Raw genomic sequence first — 25,861 nt, forward strand, 5'->3', positions numbered from 1 at the left:
AGTTCGTAACAGAAGTTTTACCAAAGCAGTTATTGGAGAGAATATCGATAATTAATTAATTGTATATTTAAAAATCAACTACATAAGTTTCATTGAAATCATGTATTTCGAATCAACTTTTTCCATATTATTTGTTTAAATTAGCTTTGTATCATAAGATATATTTATATTAAAGGTTTTTAATATTTTAAAATGAAAAATAATAAATGGAAATACAAAGCACATTGTTCGTAATCTACGACATCGCGGCTATTTTTAACAAATTTGGGCGAATTTATTTCCTTGTTTTTATGAAAATGTTCTAAGTCTAACAAAGATGGAGGTCGATTTTGTTCTTGCTATAGCTATCGTCTCGGTGTTAATTGCGTTGTTTTTAACTGTGTTAGCTTATTTAACTTATTCTGGCTTATTTGTCGATATTGAAATTAAAGCGTGTAAACCTCCATTCGAAACATTGACAGTAGCCTATAAATTCGCTCGAGGACCTTACAAAAATTGCGGCCAATTGTTTACAGAAGTGCATAATTTGGTCCCCGAAATGAAATGTATCGGAGTTTATTATGACGATCCCGAAGAGGTAAAAATCTTTCAATTTTACTTTGTTATTTATTGAAACATATGAGGACATTTCAAGGACGCTACCATCACATTTTCCATAACTATTGCAAGTTCTTTGTGAATTAATCAAATTTTCAAGACGGAGAGAAGAAAAAAGTTTTAAACTATACAATTTTACATTTCATTTCAAGTGGAGACGATATAAAATTTTGTTATGTTATAAAAGATTTAAGATCTGTTACTATGCATTTGTTTCCTATCGTTATTTCCTTTATAAATAATATAGCAGATACGTTATACGATTAGGAATTTTGTTATTATAACCTTGTCTGAAACTTTTATAGCTTTCACTAGATTGAGAAATGAATTTTTTCCTATATAATATCTATTTACCTGCTGTAGGTCAGAATATTCTTGATTCACTCAAAAATTGAAAATTATTTGCAAATAAGTTCATTTTGTTCTGATGTTTATTTTAAAAGAACCCATTCATTTTAACTTAATATGTTGATGAACTTTGTGTATTAAAGTTCATAATGTTTTATAGTAGATAAGTAATTTTTGTATAATTCAGACAGTTTTGTCTGTTTCTTGATATACAGTTATATTAATTATGCCATTTCTTACTATATTTAAGTTTTCTGAAGATTATTTAGATAAAAATAACCATTGCATTTTTCAGGCTTAATTATTTTGGAGCTTTTTTCTTTTTTCATAAAGTTGACATGGTTATAGTTGTTATATTCCATTCTTTTCATTGTATGGCATAGAAAGGATGATTATGATGAAGTTGATATTGTTATTGAAGAAAGCCTATTTCATTACCTCATCAATAGAACTCAAAATGAAAAGATCACTCAATAGTGTCAAATTATCTTTGTAATTAGCTGAATATCCCAATAATATATTTGTTATAATGTTATGGTTACAGTATATGGCCTAAACATTATTACATGTTCATTAAAACTAAATAACAATAAAACCTGTTAAATTAAAATTAATGCACTTGTTGGACAAAAGTTCTCTCATTTATTAATTATAATTTAATATTTGTAGCATTATAGTATACTTTGTTTTAACTACTTCAGATATCTTAATAGGGAAATATGGCTTGGATAATTAGTGTTGAGGTTGTATGAGAGACAATTGTTTTTCATTTCTCTATTTTTATGTGCATTCTATTTAAATTTTCACTAGGACGGCAAAAAGAACAGTTTAAAAGTTGACTTAAGACAATTTATCAAAAATTTAAATGGAATGCACTTTGATTTGGAGAAATCTGAATTTGGATTTTTTAATTTCTTTAAACACAATGCATGTATTCAGAACATGTTATGTTAGAATATGTGTTGCAATACACAACAATGGTTGGTACTCTTGACAATAAGCTGGAAAGCTCAAAAGTATTAAAGTTTAAGTGGAATTTTTCATTTTGATTACATTTGTGGTATTGTAAATACTACATCTATGCAAAATTCGTCAATACTCATTACATTTCTAGAAAATAATGCAGCAATGGAGAACAGCATTACATCTCAGACTTCAAGACACAAAACATCAAACAAACCAAATACACATCATAAGTCAACACATTTTCTAGTGAGACTCATTAAGTCCACTTTGATTTTGCCTGGCCTTGAACCACTGTCTAATAGGTTGAACAACACTGAATATGGATCTCAAGCGCAATGAAACAACACAATACAGTCAAACCTGTTTTTATGCGGGGGATAGGGACCGCATAAAAAAAAAATCTCACAAAACTTCACGAATGGCTGTAAATAATAGTTTTCGCAACACAATTAAAAAATATTTTTTTATGCGGTCAACAGGGACCGCATAAAAGAAGTCTCACATAGAAAATAACTCAAAACCGTACGAAATAGAATTTATTGACAACAGATGTCAGCACTTGACTGCATCGTCTGGTCTATCGTCTGTTTTACATATTTTTGTCCAGGTGGTGTTTTGTTGACTTAAAAAGTAAATTATTTCATTTTTCGCATATTCATGCAATAATATTACTATAATAAGTGCATTTATGCTATAATAAGTTTATTTAGCTATAATAAGTCAACGTAAGACATGACGAATCGCACGAGACTAGTCGCCAACTATACCGCACAAATTAAAAATTCGCATTAAAAAAATCGCACAAATAAAAATCGCACATAAAAAGAGTGCATAAAAACAGGTTTGACTGTATATATTACATCATCTTACATACATGGAAAACAAAATTCTATGCATCCACATAAGCACAGCTAAATCACCTACTAGAAGTTGCATACACTTACACTACTGATATTCAGTGGAATTTGGCAAAGACAAATGCAGAACATTTCACATAGATCCTGAAGGAAGATTTTGTACTTGAATGCATCATTGAATCCATGGATGAGGATAAATCTATATATATTTACTCACAAGAACATGCACAATAAAATAAAAACTAACAAAAGAATATGATAATATTTTAAACTTAATACTAACTAAATAGCTGATTGCAAACCCACATTTAAATTAATCAATGCATAAAATAAAATAAACAACCATTCAAACTTCAGCAAAAATTCTTTAATCTTAAGAACGTTTTCAAACGCATTAAGCGTCCATCTTCAGTTACTTCTTTAAATCGAATATGAAATTCAAACAAATATTACGTAAATTAACGGTACGAATTACAATAAATAAATAAATAAAAATAAAAAATAAAATAAAATAAACAGGATTGTCGTAATTTACAAAATTATGCCAATATTTCATAAACAAAAAATAAAAATAAAATAAAAATAAAACGAATAAAACAAAAAAAACCAACATGAGGTTTAAATCAATCACGGATTATCGCAGTATTTTACGATTACTCTCATCTGTCATTAAAGACTTCTAAGGGCTAGAAAGCCCAACAACATAACACAAGACCAACACCAGCTCTAGGATTATCATACTTCTATAATTAGTCCAAATCATCACATAAAGATTTCCAAGCTGTGGAAAGCCCATTAGCATCCCTATAATTAATGCATTGTGTACTTCTCTGCGCTCTGTGTTTTTTTTTATTTTTATTTATTTATTGTAATTCGTACCGCTAATTTACGTAATATTTGTTCGAATTTCATATTCGATTTAAAGAAGTAACTGAAGATGGACGCTTAATGCGTTTGAAAATGTTCTTAAGATTAAAGAATTTTTGCTGAAGTTTGAATGGTTGTTTATTTTATTTCATGATATTGTCTCTTCAGTAAGCAAGTATAGTTTTATTTAATCAATGCATGTTATCTCAATATTGACATTTCATGTGGAGTTATATATTGGACACACACATGGAACTGAACAACTCCAAAAGAAAATACAAACAACATTAACAAAACACAACTGACAACATCCTAAGTCATCCATAGAAAGGCCAACTCTTCCGCATAAAGAAGCAGGGTAAGGCCTCAATTTTTGGATAACTGGCATTTGTTTATCTGGCCATAGGTCCAGTTCCATATGGGTTAGTAATTGGGAGTCTGAAATATACTGTATATATTAGAGCTCTTGACCATCCACTTTTTGTGTGAATAATTAGCTTTCCAAGAGTCTGCATGTCTGTTATGTTTGACATTTATCTGTTTGTTTTACTGATGCTTCCAATTATCAATATTCAAAAGCATTGTTGTATTTTATACTTTGTTTTAATAAAAAAAAAACAAATTTTTTGAGTCATTTGAGAGAGTTGCACAGTTTATTTACTTCAAAAAAATATGATAACTTTTAATTTAAATATACATTGTTGAATTGTTTCCAAATGTCTGTCAATGAGTCTTCGTGATGATAGTGGTTTTCACTAATCACTATTCAGTGGACTAACCACTATTACTTAAATTTATCTTTGTATACTAGTACATTTATCAATTAACAGAACTTATTATACTGGAAAATTATGGATGCAGATATTTAGTCTTACAGATCAGAAATAATATTTTTTATTTAGTTCACCTGAACACATACACTTTAAGCTTGTGTTTCGGACTTGTTTGTCCCTCCTCAGCAGGCATTCAAAAAGCCTGCTGAGGAGGGACAAACAAGTCCAAAACACAAGCTTAAAGTGTATGTTAAAGTGTATGTGTTCAGGTGAACTAAATAAAAAATATTATTTCTGATCTGTAAGACTAAATATCTGCATCCATAATTTTCCAGTATAATAAGTTCTGTTAATTGATAAATGTACTAGTATACAAAGATAAATTTAAGCTATGATAAAGGACACAAAGGCATAATAATTTAACCACTATTACTTTCACTGTTAAGTGGTACATTAAGTATCACTTAATGAAAAATAACATAAATTTCACTGAAATGGTTACTTCTTGTACATAGACATGCCTTGTCTCTCTCTTCCTGTTTCCAAAAGTACCTGCCAAAACTCATAGTGCTCCTTCCCAAAACAACCTTTTTAGTGACAACGGGAATGAAATTGAACAGTCTCAGTTAAAGCTTCCAATCCCAAGATGATGACTTTGTAGAGTTGCAAAGTATCTTCAAACAAGATGACTTGTAAACAAAACATAATATTTATGCAACACATAACACACTGAAGAAAAAATATAATGTATGTCTATATGTATGTCATGTATGTCTATACAATTAACATGACATATAATCATTATTTGCAGTTCTTAAGGAATGCTCCCTTAATTTATAAAGCTGGGTATCCATATAAAGCAATTTTGCTGCACCAATCCACCATGTAATTACGTGACTTCCACACAATTCACACAATTGATATCCGCAATGCAATTTGCACTTCATTTGTACACTATCTCATGGTAAAAAAGGAGAATAAATCAATGATGGATGACAATGATACAGTCATCTCAGTGTCATACAGTGGCAGATACAAGGGGAGGACTGCAGGGGCTTAGACCCTCTCATTGACCAAAAGTAAAAAATTTATTTCTTTGAACTTCAAAATAACATTTTTAAAAACATTCATAGTAGTAAATTTGGTTTATTGGACCATTCTCAATATGATTGTTGTGCACTTGTTAATAAAAGGTACTTATTAATTATTAAAATATTTTTAAGTTAGCTATCCATTTGGACACTTCGGACCTGCCACTGGCAACATACCTATCTTTGTGAAAAAAAGAAAATGAAACATTAATTTATTATTTTTATCATTTTTCATCTTTATATTTTCCATTTCTTTTATCAAAAATTTCAGGAAAAGTATGAACTTATTCTATTAATATCTCATTTAATGTGCTCATCCTCTGAGCCATTTTATGAAAATAACATCAAACTATCTGATGGCATTTATTTATTGCTGATTGGGTACATATGATTCATGCAATAAAAAAGTTCATCCAACGTGAGCATCTAATTTGATGATTTTGATTAACACTTGGTTTATCTAGGTTGTGTGTGCACGGTATTGAAAGCATTCAAATCCACTCATGTGGATATTTAGCTTAAGGGAAGAGGAGTGCAGGATAAGACATGAGAGATGAGAGATCACTAACATGAGAGACTACACCTCTTCTACAATTCTATTACCTGGGTTTCTAACCCTGAATCACTAATTTCAAATCCTGTTCTACTTCTAGAACTTTACAAAAAAAAATTCTTCAAATCAAATTTGTCTCCATTCTCCATTTTAACAATGGTTTTCAATCAATTTCAAAAGTACTTCATTATTTTGAATGTGTGTTCCATTCTCCATTCGATACATCCATTTAAAACTCAATGATTTATCAACATTCAACCCCAACAGTCTAAGAATTTGAAATCTGCAAAAGTTTTGCTATATATTATAAAAATTGGTAGATACTCATTAACTTCCTTACATAGAAATCCATATTTTAAAGAATTCTGCAATGTTTCCTTTTTCTTAAAATTATTGTTTTTTGAATAATTTTTTTATGTATTAGAATGACATTGTTAATAAACACATACAAATCCACTAACATTTTTTTTGTTAATTGTGATTGTCTATATTTTTACTTTCCTGGCTGCTATAACAGAGGGAAAGTATGGCAATCTGGCAAAAAATGACCCCCAGATTTTTACATTTTTGGACTTAGGACTCTTTGAAATGTCGAGAAATACATAAAAATTTTCTGTATGTATGGGTAAAAAAGGGTAATTTCCGTATGTATGGATGTTAGTGTGTGTGGGACATGATTTTATTCACTTTGTTTGAAGCTTAATAACTCTTGTGCTTTTTGTCGAAAATTTTTGAAATTTTGCAGGGAGGTTCGTTTAATAGGGGATTGATGCTATTAAATTTTGGTGATTAAAGGTCAAGAGGGTGGAGAAATAATGGGGGTCACATGTACTGTACCTCCGGTAGGGTCAGACTTAATGACGATTTTTCTCGTTATTGGCATTTACAATTATGTATAAGGCTGATCACTGTCCTCAAAATTAAGTTTTTTGCTGTTTTATAATAGTTAAAAATATAAAAAGTTTATAAAATAAAATATGATAACAGATAGCACCACCAAAAGTTTAAATGTTGCTGGTTTATTTTTTTGGCTAACAAAGAAAATAATATAGACATTTTTAAAGATTTTTTAAGCAGAGGAATTATGCTCATTAAAAAGTGTGTATGCAACCACAAAAAGAATTGGTGGCCTCACTTGGGGTTGTGCATTTCAGAATTGCTGTTCTACATTATACTGTCTTAGTGTAACAAGTATGATGGCTAAGAGGTTAAGGTGTCATTCTACTGCTCTGAGATTTATAAAAACAATGCCAAGCTAAGCTTCCTTAATGAATGCCAAAATAAATGTATCTTTCTGACTGATGATATTGAGAATACCTCTCCCATTTGAATGTATTACTGTTCTAAGGGACTATGGAATGAATCCAGATGGGTTGAAAATTTCCAGTAGTTTTTTGGAAGGTGGTTCATCCCAGATATGTTGGTTCCCACCCCTCACTACCTGGACTCTGTTGTGAGCCTGGCTAAATTCATAATGGCTTAATAAAAAGGCCCTCTTAGTGCCTACAAGGCAAAAAGAGTAAAAAAAAATTATATGCAAAATGATTAAAAGTAAAAATGGATGCAATAAAGTAAAATAAATTGTTAAATGAGACTCATTTCTGTATGCTTTTCACTTGAGAATCCCATCAAAATTGTCAAAATCACTACCTTTTGATTAAAATTTTGGCTGTCAGCTTTTATTGATCATGATACCAATTTTTTCAAAATTACAGGTTGAGAGGTGGTTTTTTCCTATCAAAAGGTACTAGCAAATGCTGGATTTATATCACTGTAACATACATTATACCTTATGGTAACATAATGTTTAATTTTTGTCTCTTGAACACTATAGTGCAAAGACATGAACACTTGGCAATCTTCACCTTAAGTTTATTCAGTTTGGTTGAGGTGAAGATTGCCAAGTGTTTGTGTGTTTGCACTATATAGTATTCAAGAGACAAAAACAATTACTGACACGTTTCAAGATTACAAAAATAACGTTTAATGTATGCTTTTGTGACTGTTGTTGAAGTATTTCAGTGAGTATTTGATCTATGTGATATAATGTCTATGTGTGGTCTACCTGTTCTGCAATGTGATGTTCATGTATTGTTTGGGATAAGGTTATATGTAATTGTTCTTTTCTGATCAACAACCTAGTGCCATAGCGAGGGGGGTGCAAGGGGGTCTATCATGCAACGGGCGCCCCTCTGCGAGTGGCACCCAAATGGTCTCCAAGACAAACTATGTGTGTTTCTGGAGGGGAGAGGGGCGCCAATAAAGAGTCGTGCCCCAGGCACCATTTATATTCTCTATGCCACTGCAACAACCCTTTATTTTGTAGCAGTAAAATGTGGATAATTTTGTTTGAATTTGTAATGTAATGTCTGTCTGCCTGCTGTCATATCTGTTTGGATTTTGGGTTCTTGCATCTAGTTCATTTGTTGGCATGGTTTTCTAGTCTATAGTCAGTGGCTGAGTTGGTGTATGTTGTGCATTGTGTGTGAATGAGGTAGTGAAATATGTTTGTGATGCAGTAGCCATACTTTGACCAATCCTGCATTTGCTACTGATGACTGGAGAGACTGTGGCAGATTATTTAAAAATTAGCTTCTACCTAATTCATAAATACAGAACTAGTTAATTTCAGTGACGTCTCATCCAGTCATGTGTAACAATCATTTTCATATTCTCTGCAGAAGTGTGTGTACTTATAATAACAAAAGCCAAGTGTTTATAAATCAGTCACTGCCAACAGGTAACAAATGCTGTTTAGCAGGCACCAACTCTCGGTCAGATGCTCAGTTGTAGATCCAAGTAAATCAGAATTATGAGCATTTTTACCCAGTAGTCATGTGACAGTCCTGTCATATCAAATGTATCTCGTTGTATTTTCCACAGAAAGAAACTAAATTGATAATGAAAACTGCTGACCTGGTGACTAGAAGTTTGGTTAATCATATAATATTTTGTATTTTATTTAAAAGAAATACAAAGCAATGTATAAAATTATATTTATTGCAATCTTGAATTTTATATTAACAAACTGCTTTTTGAAAAACCAACCTGAAAAACAGTTTATCTTCTAATGCCCAAGTATTTTTGAGCAAGCAAGTTCATCTTCAGAGCCACAAACTAACCGAAACATTTGCTTTTGAATAAATGCCCAAGGAACTTGATGTTCTATGTGTTTTCAGTGTCTTTTGTTCTATTTTTTACAATCAGAAGTTATACTGGAATGCAAAACAATTATGTAATGAAATACAGCTTAACAAGCATAATTCGTTCCAGAACCTTACTTGTAATGCAAAACACTTGTTAAGCAGAATAATTTTTCCCATAGAAATTACTATAAAATAAGATAATTCATTGCGTATGTACTGTACTCGAAAAAAATACTCAAATACCATATTTACTTGCGTATAAGATAAGGTTTTTATTCATTTTTTACTGCTTCAAAAACCTAGGTCATCTTATATGCGTGAGCAAAGGATCCTTTGTGTTTTTGCAATAATTTTTGTGAACCATGTATAGTTCATGCTGCCATTATAGCAGAGTGCTATTGAGGTCAAGGTGAATATTGTTTTGAAAGAGATGATCCAAAAATACCTGGTCACTTAGCAATGTTTATAAATGTAGTTATTTCATATTTGTTAAATTGGTATTTTTAATGAATATTTATACATTCTGAACCATTAAAAATAAACTTTTTCTTGTCACGTGCATTATAATCTTTTTGTTTTGCTACATGGCTATCAGGTATGTGGAAAAGCAATCTTCAAAAGCTGATAGCAGTCATTCAGGAAATGCTGCATTTTAAATTCACTCGACAGATCAGAGGACAATGCTTTGTGGAGTAAGAGTGAAAAAGAGGAGAATTGTAATGAAGCTTTGCAGGGTGAGTCTGAGTACACAAAGGTGATAGCATCAAGAAACCATGGTTGTTTGCCTTAATACATGCATTTGATGATAATTTATTTGTGATTAAATGAAATAAAATTAGAATTGTATTAATAAATCTAATTTTCTTTATTTTGATCTTTAAAGTCACACCTCGTCCTATATGTGAGATTGTCTTATATGCAAGTAAATATGGTATTTTAGGTATAACGTTTATTCAAAGAAAATTATACAATATACATTGTTAAGGAGCGTGAATTATCATCATCATTTCTTCTAGCACGGAATGAACCAACCTGGAATGCGAATTTGATTTGCAGAAAACAAAAAAATCACAGATAATAGCATGATGGAGCATGTGCACAATCCAGGACTTCCACTCTCCTCGTCACTCGTTATGCGAAACTTCGCTCATTAAGCATCATTTTTTAAAAATTTGATTTGCTTGTTACGGGAAATACTCATTATGTGAGGTTCCACTAAACACTTTTTGATTTCCAGTAGTATATTTCCAGTACATGAAAAATTTATAAGGAGGTTGCAAGGAAAAGCAATGTAAGAATAGTATATAAAAGAAACTGTACAATTTTCAATATACTTGGAAATGATAAACCAAAAGTTAACCATTCCACTGAGCTGGGAGTATACTCCATCCCTCTAGAGCAGGCATGTCAAACACGCGGCCCACCAACACGTGGGTTGCGGCTCGCCGAGACTTTAAAAAAATTTTTAAATATCAAGCTTTGATGCTTGAAGTTGGAAAGTTTGAACTTTTTTGAACTGTACAATTCCTGCTCTTTTTGTGTTTGTTCGTTTCGTATTTCGTCCAACCAATTCAAATTGGTCGACGCTACGAAAGACGGTTGGATAACGGCTGCGGCTTTGAATCTACGAACGATGATTGGCCAGCGAACATCATATGAGAGCAGACGTCATGGAAGACTGCTACGCGCTTATTGGTCCATCAGCGATTGCTACAATCCGTATAAAAGGAAAGGTTTTGATGCAAAAGTCAAGTTTTTGCTGGAACTTCAAGGCGGATGTTTGTGTGCTCTACCGTAAGGTGTTTCGTCTGCTATTGCCGTGACGAGTGACGGGAGGAGTGTTCCGAGTAACTGTATCCGAAGTATACGTCGCAAGGTGTCTTTTCGACAGATCTGTTCAAGAATAGTGACTTTTGGAACTTTGACTGTTTGTGTGAATCTACTTTGTAAATGTCGTAATTTTTGTGATTTGTAAATCTCGTAAACCTTGTAAGTTCACGTAACGTCAAATAGTTGTCATAAACGTTTTGTTTAATTTGAAAAGAGGTATTTCAAATTTGACTAACTTCAAGAACAATGAGTAAGAAAAGGTCAATTGAAGAGGAACATTGTAATTTTCAAGAAAAATGGGAATTACAATATTTTAGTGTCCAAAACAAGAATAAAATATTATGCTTGATATGTAAAAACTCTATTTCAGTTCCTAAGGAGTATAATCTTAAAAGGCACTATGACAGAAATCATAAAAGAAACTATGACCAATACGTTGCAAAACTTTGTGAAGACAAATTGTCAAAATTGAAATCACTCCTTCAAAAACAACAAAGTGTATTCACTAAAACTGTTGAAGACAATACAGCTACTGTAAAAGTTAGTTATATATTATCACATTTAATCGCAAGCAGATCGAAACCATTTACCGAAGGGGAATTAATTAGTGAATGCTTAATTAAAGTGGCAGAAGTATTATGTCCAGCACAAAAAAAAAATTTTTTAAAGTGTAAGTCGAAATACTGTAGCTAGCAGAGTTGATGAAATAGCCGATAATTTGAGAAATCAGCACAATTCAACAATATCAACATTTCAAGCCTACTCTATTGCAATTGATGAAAGTCTAGATATTCGAAATATCGCTCAGCAGGCTGTTTTTATTCGCAGATGCAATGTTAATTTAAAAATAAGCGAAGTACTTTTTGAAATCATTCCTACGCATAATACAACCACTGGAGCTGATATTTTTGATGCACTTATGGAAGTTTTGAAGAAGTATAAGTTACCATTGGAAAAGTTGGTTTGTCTCGCAACTGATGGTGCACCTACCATGACCGGTATTACTAAAGAAGTTGTTGCAAGATTAAAAGAAACATGCAAACAGCATGGTAATAATAATTTTGAACATTTTCATTGTATTATTCACCAGCAAGTACTGTGCTCCAAAGTTTTAAATATCGGACGTTTTAAAAATAGTCACCAAAATTGTAAATTATATTCGAGCACGTGGACTTAATAATCATCAATTTGCTTCATTTCTGGAAGATATTGAATGTGAATACACCGATCTACCATATTATACGGAAGTTCGTTGGCTTTCGAGTCATAAAGTGCTAAAACGATTCTTCACATTGCTGGACGAAATCATAATTTTCTTGGAAACAAAAAATTATGAATGTGCTGAATTAAAAGATGGACAATGGATAAAGGTCCTGGCTTTCTCAGTTGATATTACAAGTCATCTTAATCAACTTAATCTTAAGCTTTGAGGCAAAAATCATGTTGTTACAACACTATTTGATAATATTAACACTTTCAAACAAAAATTATCACTTTGGCGAAAACAAATAGAAAAAGAAAACTTGTCTCACTTTGAAAGCTGTCAATATCTATTGCTTAAATCAGCTAAATTAAAATTTACAGAATATGCTCACCAAATTAAATTGTTAGAAATGGAATTTGATCGAAGATTTTCTGATTTTAAAAGCTGTGAATTACAATTTGGTCTTTTTACTTCGCCTTTATTATCGATATTGAAACCATTGATGAAAACTTACAAATGGAATTAATTGAAATCCAATGTGATAATTTGCTGAAGCAAAAATATATGGATGTTGGAATTCCATATTTTTATACATATTTATCTGTAGATCGGTTTCCTAAAATGTTATCGTTTGTTACCCGTATACTGGCTATGTTTGGAAGCACTTATTTATGCGAGCAACTATTTTCTTTAATGAAAAATAACAAAAATTCAGAAAGGTCAAGGTTAACCGATCAACATTTATCATCAATTTTAAAAATTTCATCAGCTCAATATATTCGACCAAATTTTGATGACTTGCTTTGTGAAAAACATTGTGAAATATCTTCTAAAAAGTAATATTAAACTGTGATTTTGTTTATTTTTTATTATAACTTTTATTTTTGTTTTTTATAAAAAATATAAAATATTTATAGTTTAAATTTAAAAAATAATATGAAATATAAAATGTTTATGTACTGTACATATAATATACAATACATTGGGTCTAATAAATACATAATATAATCATTCTAAAAACCGTATTTTATTAATTTTTTGAACATTGAAAACATGTGGCCCCTGACTTATACAAAATAGATCATGTGGCCCGCAATATTGTATGAGTTTGACATGCCTGCTCTAGAGCTGTGTTTTTCAACCTTTTTTATCTCATGGCACACTTGAACATATAATTAAATTTCTGTGGAAAAAATCACATGACTTAAACATTATATTGTCATATTACTTTCCACTTGACCTAATTCTTTTTGTATTTTTTGTGAATTAAATAAAACAGTATTGTTGTGCTGCAATTTGGAAAAAGTGCAGGCCTATAAATTCCCACTGTTATCTGTCCATCCGTCTTTCCTTAATCTTGAGAATGGAGTTAGATAGGTGAAGGACAAGACGAGATATTAAAATCTTTGGGGAGGAGTCTCTGATTAACTATATACAAACATCTGATACAAACTGGAAGTCATGTTATTTCAATTCAAAAATTCTTCTCTGAAAGGTGTTAGGTGGTAGATGATCGACATGACTGTATAGTTAAAGGAAAAGTATGATGTACTGTACAGAGGCAAGCCACTAATTGAGGTGGAGAGCATATATTTTAAATTAAATTAAAAATATGATTGTCACAATGTCGGGCTGCAGTTTTTAATGTCACAATAAATAATTGCTTGTTGATCTTTAAAATAGCAGTAGGTTACAATAATAGTTATTTAAATTAACAATTTTTATTTCCATAAAAAAAGCAATTAACATTAAGTCTAAATTTGCATTTAAAAGTAGCATGATAATTATCTTTAGAAACTGCCCAATTTCCCACTATTTCTAAGTTAAAATAATTCACACTAAATATGGATGATTATAGATACAGTTTTGATTTAAAGAAAATTTCATTTTAAATAAAATAACCCAGTGTTAGGCAAATATAATTTTGCTTATGAATATATATTTTTTACTACATTATGTATATGTTTATTTATTATAACAATGAAAAACTCATATAATCAATTTAAAGAGGTTTTAATTTTAACATGTACATGTAAGTGTACATATCAAAATTAAAAACTTGTTTGGGCTTCTTTTGAAAGTAATTTAATAACCTTCAAAAATTTTTGCAGCACACTAGTTGAAAATCACTGCTCTAGAGGATGAATGTTTTCACTGTCAACTTATGTATTGTTTTTTTTCCACTTTTAAAGACCTTTATTTAAGACCTCTGCTCTACAGTGCACTACAGAGGTTAGTGATTATACAGAGTTACAATCTACATACATGATATATGATAACAAAACATAATGTACTGTAAAGAAATATATGAAGATAACATGGTTACATATACAAGTTACAATCTAATACTGTGTATGCACAATCCATTTAAAGTTTATGCTACCAAATACAGAATAATGCAATTGACAAATACTGATATGTATATTATGGAGAATAATGTAATTACAAGTATGTAATGCTGCATAGGTATGAGTATATTGTGATGACGTGTTTATTGATAAGTGAATGATTAAAACAGTAACATTAAAAATATAAACATGAGAGTAGTTATAAGTATTGCAATGACACGATTATTGACAGTTAAATGATTGATATAGTAACATTAAAAGTATATACATGAGAGAAATCACATAAAAGAGGCTCACAGAGCCAAATATACCAATATAGGCAGTGAAGTTATATGCCGCCTATTTTCCATTTGGTAGAAATACTTTTTGATTAGGAATCTTAGGCTACTGTAGATTTCTCTATTCTTGGTTAGTTCACAAAGTGCACAAGGCCAGTAGATACCATGAGAACCTACCATGATTTGTAGTTTCAGACATTCCCTCTCTAGACTCATCTAATCAAAGATGTAATGCAGAGAGCCATCAGGCACTCCACACAGCTCACAGCAGTCATCCTCCTGGATGTGGAAATGGGCAAGATAGCTGGCAAGGCAGCCATGTCCCATGAGGAACTGCACCTCCTTGTCAGTTAACATATTCTTCAGGTGGCTGATATGCCTGATGGTGGGGAAAAAGAGACGAGTAGTAGCATTTGTGTCCTGCCTCTTCCAAACTTCCTGCCACAGCCTATAGTTGTGGTCTTCCAGCAATGATTTCACAGTGTTCTTTGTGAGAGCAGTAAGCATGTGCATACCAAGGCCCTCCCTTGCTGCCTTGTCAACTTGTGTATGTGGGAGGTACAGCAATGAGCCTGAAAGAAAGACTTAACTTAAGTACACAATCAACAAGAATACAAACAGCACAGTGTTGGCCAACTATGCCAGGGAACAAGATATAAATTAATTATTATGCCTTTGTGTTCTTTCTATCGTAATTTAAAATTTATTTTTGTATACTAGTACTTTTTTATATATTAACAGGACTTATTATACTGGAAACTATGGATGCAGATATTTAGTCTTACAGATCAGAAATAATGTTTTCTTATTTAGTTCACCTGAACACATACACTTTAAACTTGTGTTTCAGACTTGTTCGTCCTTCCTCAGCAGGCCTTCAAATGACACTTTAAATTCTGTATTTCCAAACTTCTTTACAATTCCATATAAACTCATGATCCACAACAACCATATAATTCGACACATATTCTTCTTTTGTTTATTCTTTTCCACTTAATCTAGAGAGTAAGTGGAAAAGACATAAAGGTTGCATGGGAAGATGCAGCAATAATCTGATCAAATGGAAACCTTAATACCCTCTGATAATTGAAATAACTAAAGCCCAGAAAAAACAAATGTACTAATTTTAGAGATTCAGACAGTCTATCCACAGTGTGGAAATATATTTTTGAAATGTAAACTTTGACTCTTACAGCCTATTAGTTATTTTTAGTTATTTATTTACACACATATATATATATATTTTAAATAACTAAAGCTTCTCCCAAACTGGGTTGTATAAAACAAAAATATATACCTTCTCGTATATATATATATATATATAAAATATAACCAATATGTGGTGTGAATTAGCTATAAACTGGCAAACGTTTTCAATGCCCCTCCTGGGCTCTTCTTCAGGCCAAATTTGGAATGGCACACGGTTTCATTATGTATTTGAACTTTAAGAAGCCGAACACATTATTATTTAAAAGCATTCGATTGCTGGAATCCAGTTACAGAAAATTTGGCCTGAAGAAGAGCCCAGGAGGGGCATCGAAAATGTTTGCCAGTTTATAGATAATTCATGCTGGATATTGGTTATAGAAGGTATATATTTTTGTTTTTTTTAAATGTTAAATTTTAATTATTGTTTATTGTTTTTTATTTTCTTTTTACATTTTATATTATATATTTTTAAGTTTTAGAACATCTGAATTTGTAATTTTGTATCTGTTTAATTTTTATTTAAAAAAATTCTATTTTATGTATTCTATGCACTAGTCCTAACTGAGAAGACCTGTGAATAGGTCGAAAATGTTTTTATTATAGTAAAATACTATTGGAAATCAAAAGGTGTGTTTCATTATATAATTCTATTTTTTTGTTTCCTTTTTTCTAAAAATATTCTAAACCAAAAGAACAACAGGTTCATTAGGCATTTGATACAAATAGATGATCCCTTCTCATTTCTATTAACCCTTCATTTGGTTTAGAAGCAAATTCAAAAGAAGCATTTGTCATGAGCAGAGGATTTTATAAAAAAGAAAAATATTTTTTTCCCAAAAAGCCTGTTGATCTTCCCAAGATCAAGAATATAAAATCAAATCAGGCATTTATTTAGAAGCAAAAATTGCAATTAGGGTAGTTCTTGAAGATGAACTTTCAGGCTCAAAAGTACAGTACTTGGATGTTAGAAAATAAACTGTTTTCTTAGGTTGGTCTTCGAAAATAGTTCAATATAAGTTTTAAGTTTCACGTGGAAATTAAGGATTTAGTGCATATCTTTTAATTTATGCAAGCTTTAAAATATGCATATTTTACATTAAATAGTTTTTAGTTTGTAATAACATTTTAATCATTGTTTAAAATTTTATTGCAAACTAATGAAGTGATTTAATGATACAATATTCATTTTACTGGAATTAAAAATTGTAGTAAAGTTTTCACTTCAAATTTGTAAATGTAATTTTTCATAGAAGTTTCAAGTCTTGAGCTGTTTTTTTTTAAACAAATCAAGATAAGCAAAATTCAAATTTCTTTGAAATTCTTGTACTGAAAGCTCTAATTTGTATTAACCTATTAGCATAATAAAATATTTTTTTAATGATATGAATAGATCATGCACACTCCTCTCATGATGAGATTTGTGTAATTATTGTTGACTGCCAGTATTTTTAAATAAATATTTTCTTATTGGCTGATTATTATACCTGTTTTAATAAACAGATATAATTCTGAATTACAAAATCTTTCTATTGTTAATAAAATATTTTAATACCAAAAGACAGTTTGTATATTTGAACCTATATGATTATACTACAAGGGTAATCCTAAAAGTAACGTCTCCTATTTTTTTTTAGAAATAAAAAGAAATGTTTATTTTCAATAGTGTTTGCATCATTGTAAAGCTTGAACATTTAGCTATTTTTCTACATAATCATCATTCCAGGTCAATGCATTTTTGTAGGTGCTGTAGCAATTTTTGTATGTCCATGTCATACCAGCTCGCCGCCAAGTCACGGGACCCATTTTGCGCATACTTTCCGTTATTGAAACTTTCTTTTAAAATCCTGTGAATGGTGTTTCGGGAAACCCCAGAAACCAAAATGCAGAGATCACCAGAGTGATCCGCCAATCTTCACAAATGGTTTGCTCAACCTTTGCAAATGTCTCGTCAGAAATTGACAGTCTCCTGCTTCTTTCTTCATGATTTTCAGTACGACCAGCTGCAAACTCACATCACTTGCAGACATCCCCCATGCACAACTCGCCATACACTTCCATCAATTGGTGATGAATTTCAGTTGGTTTAACACGACATGGCAGCGAGATGGTATGATATGGGCATACAAAAACTGCTACAGTGCCTACAAAAATGCATTGACCTGGAATGACGATTATGTAGAAAAATAGATAAATGTTCAAACTTTAAATTGATGTAAACATTTCTTTGTATTTCTAAAAAAAATAGGAAACCTTACTTTTGAGATTACTCTTGTATATTGTATTTAAGAGTGTATCACACATTCAGACTATTTCTCATTTAATATATCTAGTTACAACCAAAGGTAACAATTTCTTTACATCTTCTAGAACATTATAAAATGAATTTTGGCTATAACACTCGCAGCCCTCTTCAGTTAGATTATTTTGGTCTAGAAGATGTAAAAAAAAATTGTTACCTTTGGTTGTAATTAGAGATATATGTTAAATGAGATAAATAGCCTCAATGTGTAATAAATCTTTAAATACAAACAGTATAATTTTATAGGGTCAAATAAATAATAAGTTGGCAAGAAACTATTTTTCAGTTTGTATAACTTTGTTTATTAAGTATATTGGTACTTGACACTTGTATATCTATTTTGGAAAAACTTTCTACAGTAATGAATTCTTTCTTTAGATAATGATTATAAAAAGTAAATTTAATAATAAATTCATTTTTAAAAATTCACAAATTTTAATATGAGTTTATTAATATTTAGGTTGACTCAAATAATTTGAGATACTTGGTTGGTGCAATAATTAATGATGGACAAACAACAGCTAATCAAGAATATAAAGATAAGTTACTTAGGCAAGGATTTCAGACTGCTTCATTTCCATCAGTTGATCATGTTGTGATGACTACATTCCCATTCAAAGGAACTCTCTCTGTTATGATAGCAATTGCAAGGGTGTATCCAAAACTACGTCAATATCTCAAGGTTTGTCAGTGATTAATTTTTAAATTTTAAGTTATATTTTTGAGTTTTATTATCATTTTGTTTCTTATATTATAGATAATAATAAACACTTTTATAGAAAATTACTTAATTCTAAATAAGTTACTTTTTGAATGTTGAATTATCTTCAAAAGGTCTGTTGACTTTATTGTGTTTAAATTAAAAAAACCGAGTTTCAAGAAATCGGAAAATATTAATGGATATGAAATATTTAACATTAGAATACATTAATATACTAAATATTTTCTGGCTCCTTGAAACTTTTTCAGTTTTGTGTTTTTCTGTGAATTCAAAAAATATTTATGATAGAGTCAAAAATAAACTAAACTTTTAATATAACTTTTATTATATAAATAATACAAATATTTACAGAAGACTAACTTCAAAATAAACATTATCTACTGCTTGCAGCTACACATCCCTGCTGACTTACATATCATTTGTCAAAAGAATACTGGAAGCTTTTTTTGTATTTAACATGTTGACTGCCAACTATGAGAATTGTGTTGTAATTTGTGGTGATACTGTTTGTACAAGATAACTTGTACAGTGTTGTCTATCTTGTTTTGCCAGATATGACTACAGTAGAGCGTTGTTTATCTGAAAGCCGATCAACCGAAATGTCGGTTACCCAAAAGCGTTCCAGTTGGACTGTGTCGTGCTGAATCAAATGTTTTGTTACTAGATTATCTTCCAAAATATAATTTTTTCGTTTTTATATTTTTTAATATATTTATTTTGGTTGTACAAAACAAAGAAATCATTTTTAACAATACAATAGCCACGATTATTATTTTTAAAAATTTACATTAAGCTTAACATCGACAAAAATTCAACACGTGGCGACACGCAACGGAGAAAAATTTCAACATGGGATAAGTTAATATATTTTTTCGTACATAATTGGTTATCTGAAAAATAAGTTATCCGAACAACCCCAGTCCCCAATTGATTTGGATAAACAATGCTCTACTGTATTCCTATATTATAACTGATTATTGTGCATTGGGAATGAGAATGACACATTGATTGGGCATTATAAAACAAACTATAAAGAAGTTAAAATGTGATAACAGCCTGGAATATGAAAGGCAAATCAATTTGATGTCATGTTTACTGAAAAATATTGAAAAACATTAAAAAGCAAAACAAATATTAAATATTGCAATGCCATAATGTTGTAAATGCCAAAAAACAAACTTTTCAGGAGAGAGAAAAAACACTTTTTTCTAATGAACAAACTTTAATCAAATGCTATAAAAATTATTTTAACAATTTACACTTTGGAATAAAACATTGGGTTTAATTTCAAACACCTAAGTATGATGGTAAGGAAACAAAAAAGTTTAAAAATAGGGTTAGAGCCATAATGTTGTAAATGCCAAAATTGTGCAAGTGCATAAAAGTTGTAAATGCCAAAAACAATTGCAATCATAAAATTAATGTTTCTACAGCTGAAAAACAGTTTTGAATACCAAAAACTTACATTTAAATTATTAAACACAATTTACAAATTCAATATCAATTTTAACATTAAAAACTGGCAATAATCTATTAGTGACTGCTTCCTGACTTCAACAATGTTGGGCCCACAGTTTTGGTACTTGAACTGGGCTGTAATCTTTATCAATTGTATTATAATTATGATAAATAAAGGAAAATATAAACAATAAGGTATTAATTTAGTGTAACAAAAGTTAAAATGTATTTAAAAACTTCAAATTTGAAAGATTAATGGAAGTCCGAATATCATTTTGAAATATCAAATAATAAGATGATACAGGTTAACTATTAATAAACTGGGATTCAGTTATCCGGTTCTGCATAAAAAACTCACTGCATTACAAATTGGAATAACAAAATGATGTAAATGTAAACCGTAACATTTTACGTGCCAAAAGTCACGTGGCTTGCACATAAATTCATCTTCAAAATATAGCCACTTAGAGTGCCACTATTGCCGCAATATTTTTTTGTAGGAAAAAAACATTGCATTTAAAATTCATTTCTTCAATAAAACGTATTTTGAGAAAAATGGCATTTACAACCTTATGGCATTGCACGCTTCATTTATTTATATTATCCAAATTAAGGACTCTAATTGTTGCAATTTCTACCTTGGCTTTCATTGTTTAGTTCTGGTAGCAAATATTTGTCTGAAAAGAGCATAACAGTGCTTTTCTAATTTTCATACTTCCTTAAGAACTATAGCAGGAAAGGCTTGGTGAATCTACCCAAAAAGATCGCAAAAAATCATATTTTTAAAATCCAGCAATGAATTTAAGAGATTAATGAGAATGAAAATTTCCCAGAGAGAGATAATGGGGTGAAAATTTCCCCAAAAGTAGGTATCAATAATTGATTAATTACAACCCAATATTACACTAGATTTTTCATGAATTTTGAGGTTATGAATGAAAATGAAATTTTTAAAAATACCAGTTTCTTTATATCAAATTGCAAAGTAAAAATTATATCATTATGGGAAAAATGATGCACATAAACAAGATGATATATATTTGAAAATTTTTTGATGCAGAATTCAAATGAAAAAAAGTAAAAAATATTGGACAGTAATTTTTCACTACTGATACCTACTTGTGGGTCAGTTTTTACCCCATTATCTATCAGACCAATTCATCATGCTTATCCTGCCATAGCCTTTGTCCTTGTACACTTTTTAACCATTCCCCAAAGTTGAAGGAATGCAGATTATATTATACAATAGCAGGCTTGAAGTGCAGTGATGAAAACAAATACATTTCAAAAATTGGCTTTTGCAGTAACTGCTTAACAAATCTATATACCAGTAGATGGTGGCAGAAGTAAGTGCAGAAGGAGTTTATTTGAAGGTAATGAATGCAAGACATGTTCCAAAAGTTTCATTTGTTTTTGACTTTATTATGTACTGTTTATTTAAGAGAATTTCATGTAGTTTGTTGTTCGTTTAATTTTTTAGCTGAAATTAAAATGAGAATCAAAGTTAATTCTCATTAATTGAATACAGGAAATCCTTGTTAATTCGAACTTGGATAATTTGAAATTCTGTTATTTCATAACTGTAGTATTTGTCCCAGCTGGGGATATAGAGATTACATATTAAGGAATTTGGTTAGTTTGAAAATAGCTACTTTGAAATTCAAAGTGAAAATTCTGTCCAAACTGTGATATGTGTATGTTAACTTGTTTGTTTAGATCAAGTGCCTCCATGCTATAATAGAACAATAGACCAAGAACAACTCTAATTTTGTCAACATGGCTTTGCTTTTACAGTAATACATTTTCAAGTGTCACCTTACTGTTCTTTTTTCTCTTATCTCACAAAATACAGCTGGGTTTTGGGATTTCAAATTTGGGCTACAAGTAGCAGATTGAGATATTTGTTGGGCTGTAGACTATAGATTTGGGTGTTGTACTACTTTTTGGGCTTCTTTAAAAATACTTTAGGCTACACTTCAAGAAATTCTGTTTTACTTTTTATAAAACATATCTGGCAGCCTATGAGATCCTCACCAGTCACATTCTGTTTACCTGCAGTTTATTTATATTATTATTATTAATTAACAAAAGTAGCATTCTGTATAATAGCCATATTCCACTTGCTTAATAAATTACATCAGCTACAGCATTTGGCATATTGTACAGAAATATGTAAATCTCATATAATTTGTAACTTGATAATTTGAAGTCTCCATTATTTTGTTTGAACTAATGAGGATTTCTGTAGTATGTTTTTATTTATGATATATGAACATTTATTATCTGCATTTTATAGTGGAAAAAATTAAAAGTAAAACTATTCAGTTTATCCAACATTATTGAAATTATTCTTATCACAGTTGACACTTCAAATGCTAGATTGGTTAGTAGAACTTCAAGATACATTAGATCATCTAGGATTTAAGAAATTAAAATATCAATATATAAATATATATTGAACAAGAAAAAGTAACTAATGGCAAGCATTTCTGAAATAATTAATTTAAAACAATATTATTTTCTTTAAATTTATAATAGTTATTGATTACTGTTTTTTTTCAAACAATCTTTTGGAAAGTTTCAGTAAATAAATTGAACAAGTTCTTATATAATAAATAACCAGCTTTTAAAAATATGAACTGTTAATTTTTAATGCCTTTGCATATTTGATAAACAGAATTTTATTTACTTAAATTTAGGAAAGAAAACTATGTGCTCATCCAGTCATGGAAATTTATAATAAAGAAGAAATTGTCTTCTTAGCTCCTTTAGCTAAGCAAGATGAATTTTATGTTTCAGAAGCTTTAGAAGAAAGTGAAGAAGAAACTCCATCTAATCAAGTTCAATCAGACTCAGATATGTCAAAAATAACAGAAATAGAAGGAGAAAAAATTTCAGATGAAAGAGAGACAGTTCCGCCACCTCCCTTTAGTGGTTCCAGTTGTTCCAATAGTGTTGAATTTATATCACATGTTGATGTTCCAGAAGAAAATGGAAATAGTAAAGCCAATGGTTCAGACAGAAGCACAGCATCATCATTTGAGGAATTACAGATGGATTCATGAATTATTTTTAAATACAGAAAATGTTTTACAAATAATCTTCTTTAGTATTTTCTTTGGAGCTGACAGTAATTTGGTCATTAATACCAATAATGCTCCAAATAATACTTGTATTTGACGTTATGAATTCACAAATTTAATTATGCTAAGAATGCCATCTCTTTTTTGAAAAAAAAATTTTTATTAACATTTCAGCTTCACTAGTATACGTACAATCAGGAATATTTTGTTTCCAATATAACTAATAATAATAATATATAAATTATTCAAGATACATTCCATTTTATTAAGCTATTTTGTAAGATTTATATTTAATATTAATAATCATTCATACTTGTAATAACTCAGTTTAAAAAATTAGGAGTTTTTACATTAATATTAATAAGATTGTATCAAAAAATATATTCCTTTCATATATTTTTATTTTCTATAGATTATGTAGTTTATACTTTGATTTTAAGATGGTATTCTTAGCAACTAGAATTATATATTATAGTTAGATATTACCCTTATAGTGCCAGATTGAATTAGAACTTTACATATCTCATTGAAAAAGTGCTCATTATCAATTCTTATAAGTTTTCAATTAAGAATTTCATTCTACACTGCTGATTTCTGTTTTCTCCCATTCCCCATGACAAAAAAAAAATAACAAATGTATTTTTGAAAAGATTTTAAGTTATATGTTCCATTATTTTTGATAGTTTTCCTTAATAAAAATTTATTTAAATTTAAAATAAATTGATGAAAAGCTGAGTTTTTATAAGTAAATATTTTAAAATGTTAAGTAAAAATCTCAACATACTGACACTAAAGGCTAATATGATTAAAACTTAATCATATGTTATTTTAATGAGTTTTGAAAATGTTTTAAGAAAAGAAATAATAATTAAAATTCTTCTATCTTCCTTAGATTTTTATGGAATTTACTAGTTATTTCCCACAATATTGTCTAAAATTCTTGGCATTTAAATATGAATGTTATGTGATATTTAAAATGGTATCAAGCTATAAAAAAAGATCTCCAATGTTATTTTCTCACTGTTACATTTATACAAAAAGATTAGAATCACTTCAAGAGAATGATACTAATGATCAGAATTAATTTTGGAATTCTTGGTGATAGTAACTACTTATCTTTTTTAATGTAGTGAATTTATTTAAAGTCATACTCAAAAGATATATTCTTCCTTTATATGATGGAAATACCAATTTATCAGTGTTATAAAGAAAATCTATATTGCTAAGTCATTATCAAAAGTATTATATAAGAAGATTATTCTAATATTGGGCATCACCTCAAAAACAAAGTGCACATTCATATAATGTACATATGTAGATGTAAATTCTTTGTGTAATTAAGGATAATCTTTGTTTTGTGATATTTTCTTACATTTATAATTTTGTAATTTCCTTAATGTCAGCCATTAAATTTTCTTGCAGAGATCCTCAAATTTAGAAATATTTCAGTGAAAAATGCAAATTGAGACTCTGCAGGCCAGAGTGCCTTATTCAAGAGTATATTTGCAATTTTAGTAACTATTTGTTTATATAATTTTAATTAAAAATAAATATTTTTTAGTTAATTTTAGTTCAATCAGTATTTGAATTTTTAATATTCAATATTTTATTCTTCCTGTGTAAATTTTAGTATTTGTTTGCACAATGAAGATTGTGTAATGTTATGAATAATTTAAATAAGTAATTGTTGTAAATCTAATAGCATAATTCATCTCTTTCATGTCACAAGCTCTAAATTCAGCAATGGAACTGTAATGTGCATTACTGATGTCATTCAGTAAAAATAGTTGTGAATGCTGTAATGTATAATCAGTGATGTGTGATGAGTTAACATTAAACTATGCATAAATTATAAATATTATTCTACTGCTTTGTTGTTCAGATATTTAACTAACGTAAAATTACGTATTTCATTTGAAGTTTGAAATTTGTCACAAAAGATGTCATATTAGTAAAAGATAAGAAACTTGTTATATGGAGAGATCGTGAATAGAAATTGTCGTATGATATTCCTGAAATTCATAAAATGTTTGCTCATTCGCACTATTGTAAAACATTCAAAATTCGTAAAAATGAATTTCATTGCTTTAAAGCAATGAAATAGCAATAGAAATATTTGTACACAAGGTGTTCCCTGTATTTTCTTGGTTATTTGCATTTGCTTTCATAAGGATTTCACGATGTGAAAAGTATTCATATTAAACTTTTAATTTGCAACATGTTAATGAAATAA

The 25,861-nt window shown here is 29.7% G+C and overlaps 1 protein-coding gene across 1 annotated transcript; it reads left to right on the forward strand.

The window, feature by feature from the left end:
• The first annotated feature begins 264 nt into the window (after positions 1-264).
• LOC136975906 (testis-expressed protein 264-like) lies at positions 265-25,861 on the forward strand. Its single transcript, XM_067271071.1, has 3 exons — positions 265-577; positions 18,827-19,048; positions 23,245-25,861. The coding sequence occupies exons 1-3, from the start codon at positions 317-319 to the stop codon at positions 23,608-23,610; spliced, it is 849 nt and encodes a 282-aa protein (XP_067127172.1). The 5' UTR covers positions 265-316; the 3' UTR covers positions 23,611-25,861.

The sequence above is a fragment of the Centruroides vittatus genome, unplaced genomic scaffold, assembly GCF_030686945.1.
Source record: "Centruroides vittatus isolate TY-2023 unplaced genomic scaffold, ASM3068694v2 contig_391, whole genome shotgun sequence".
In the NCBI taxonomy this organism is placed as follows: domain Eukaryota; kingdom Metazoa; phylum Arthropoda; class Arachnida; order Scorpiones; family Buthidae; genus Centruroides; species Centruroides vittatus.

What these genes read in the sequence shown, in the direction of transcription:
- LOC136975906 (XM_067271071.1), top strand. Translation starts at nt 317, where the DNA reads ATGGAGGTCGATTTTGTTCTTGCTATAGCTATCGTCTCGGTGTTAATT. An exon ending in ATTATGACGATCCCGAAGAG is followed by an intron (nt 578 to 18,826) that starts GTAAAAATCTTT and finishes ATTAATATTTAG; the next exon opens with GTTGACTCAAATAATTTGAG. An exon ending in AACTACGTCAATATCTCAAG is followed by an intron (nt 19,049 to 23,244) that starts GTTTGTCAGTGA and finishes ACTTAAATTTAG; the next exon opens with GAAAGAAAACTATGTGCTCA.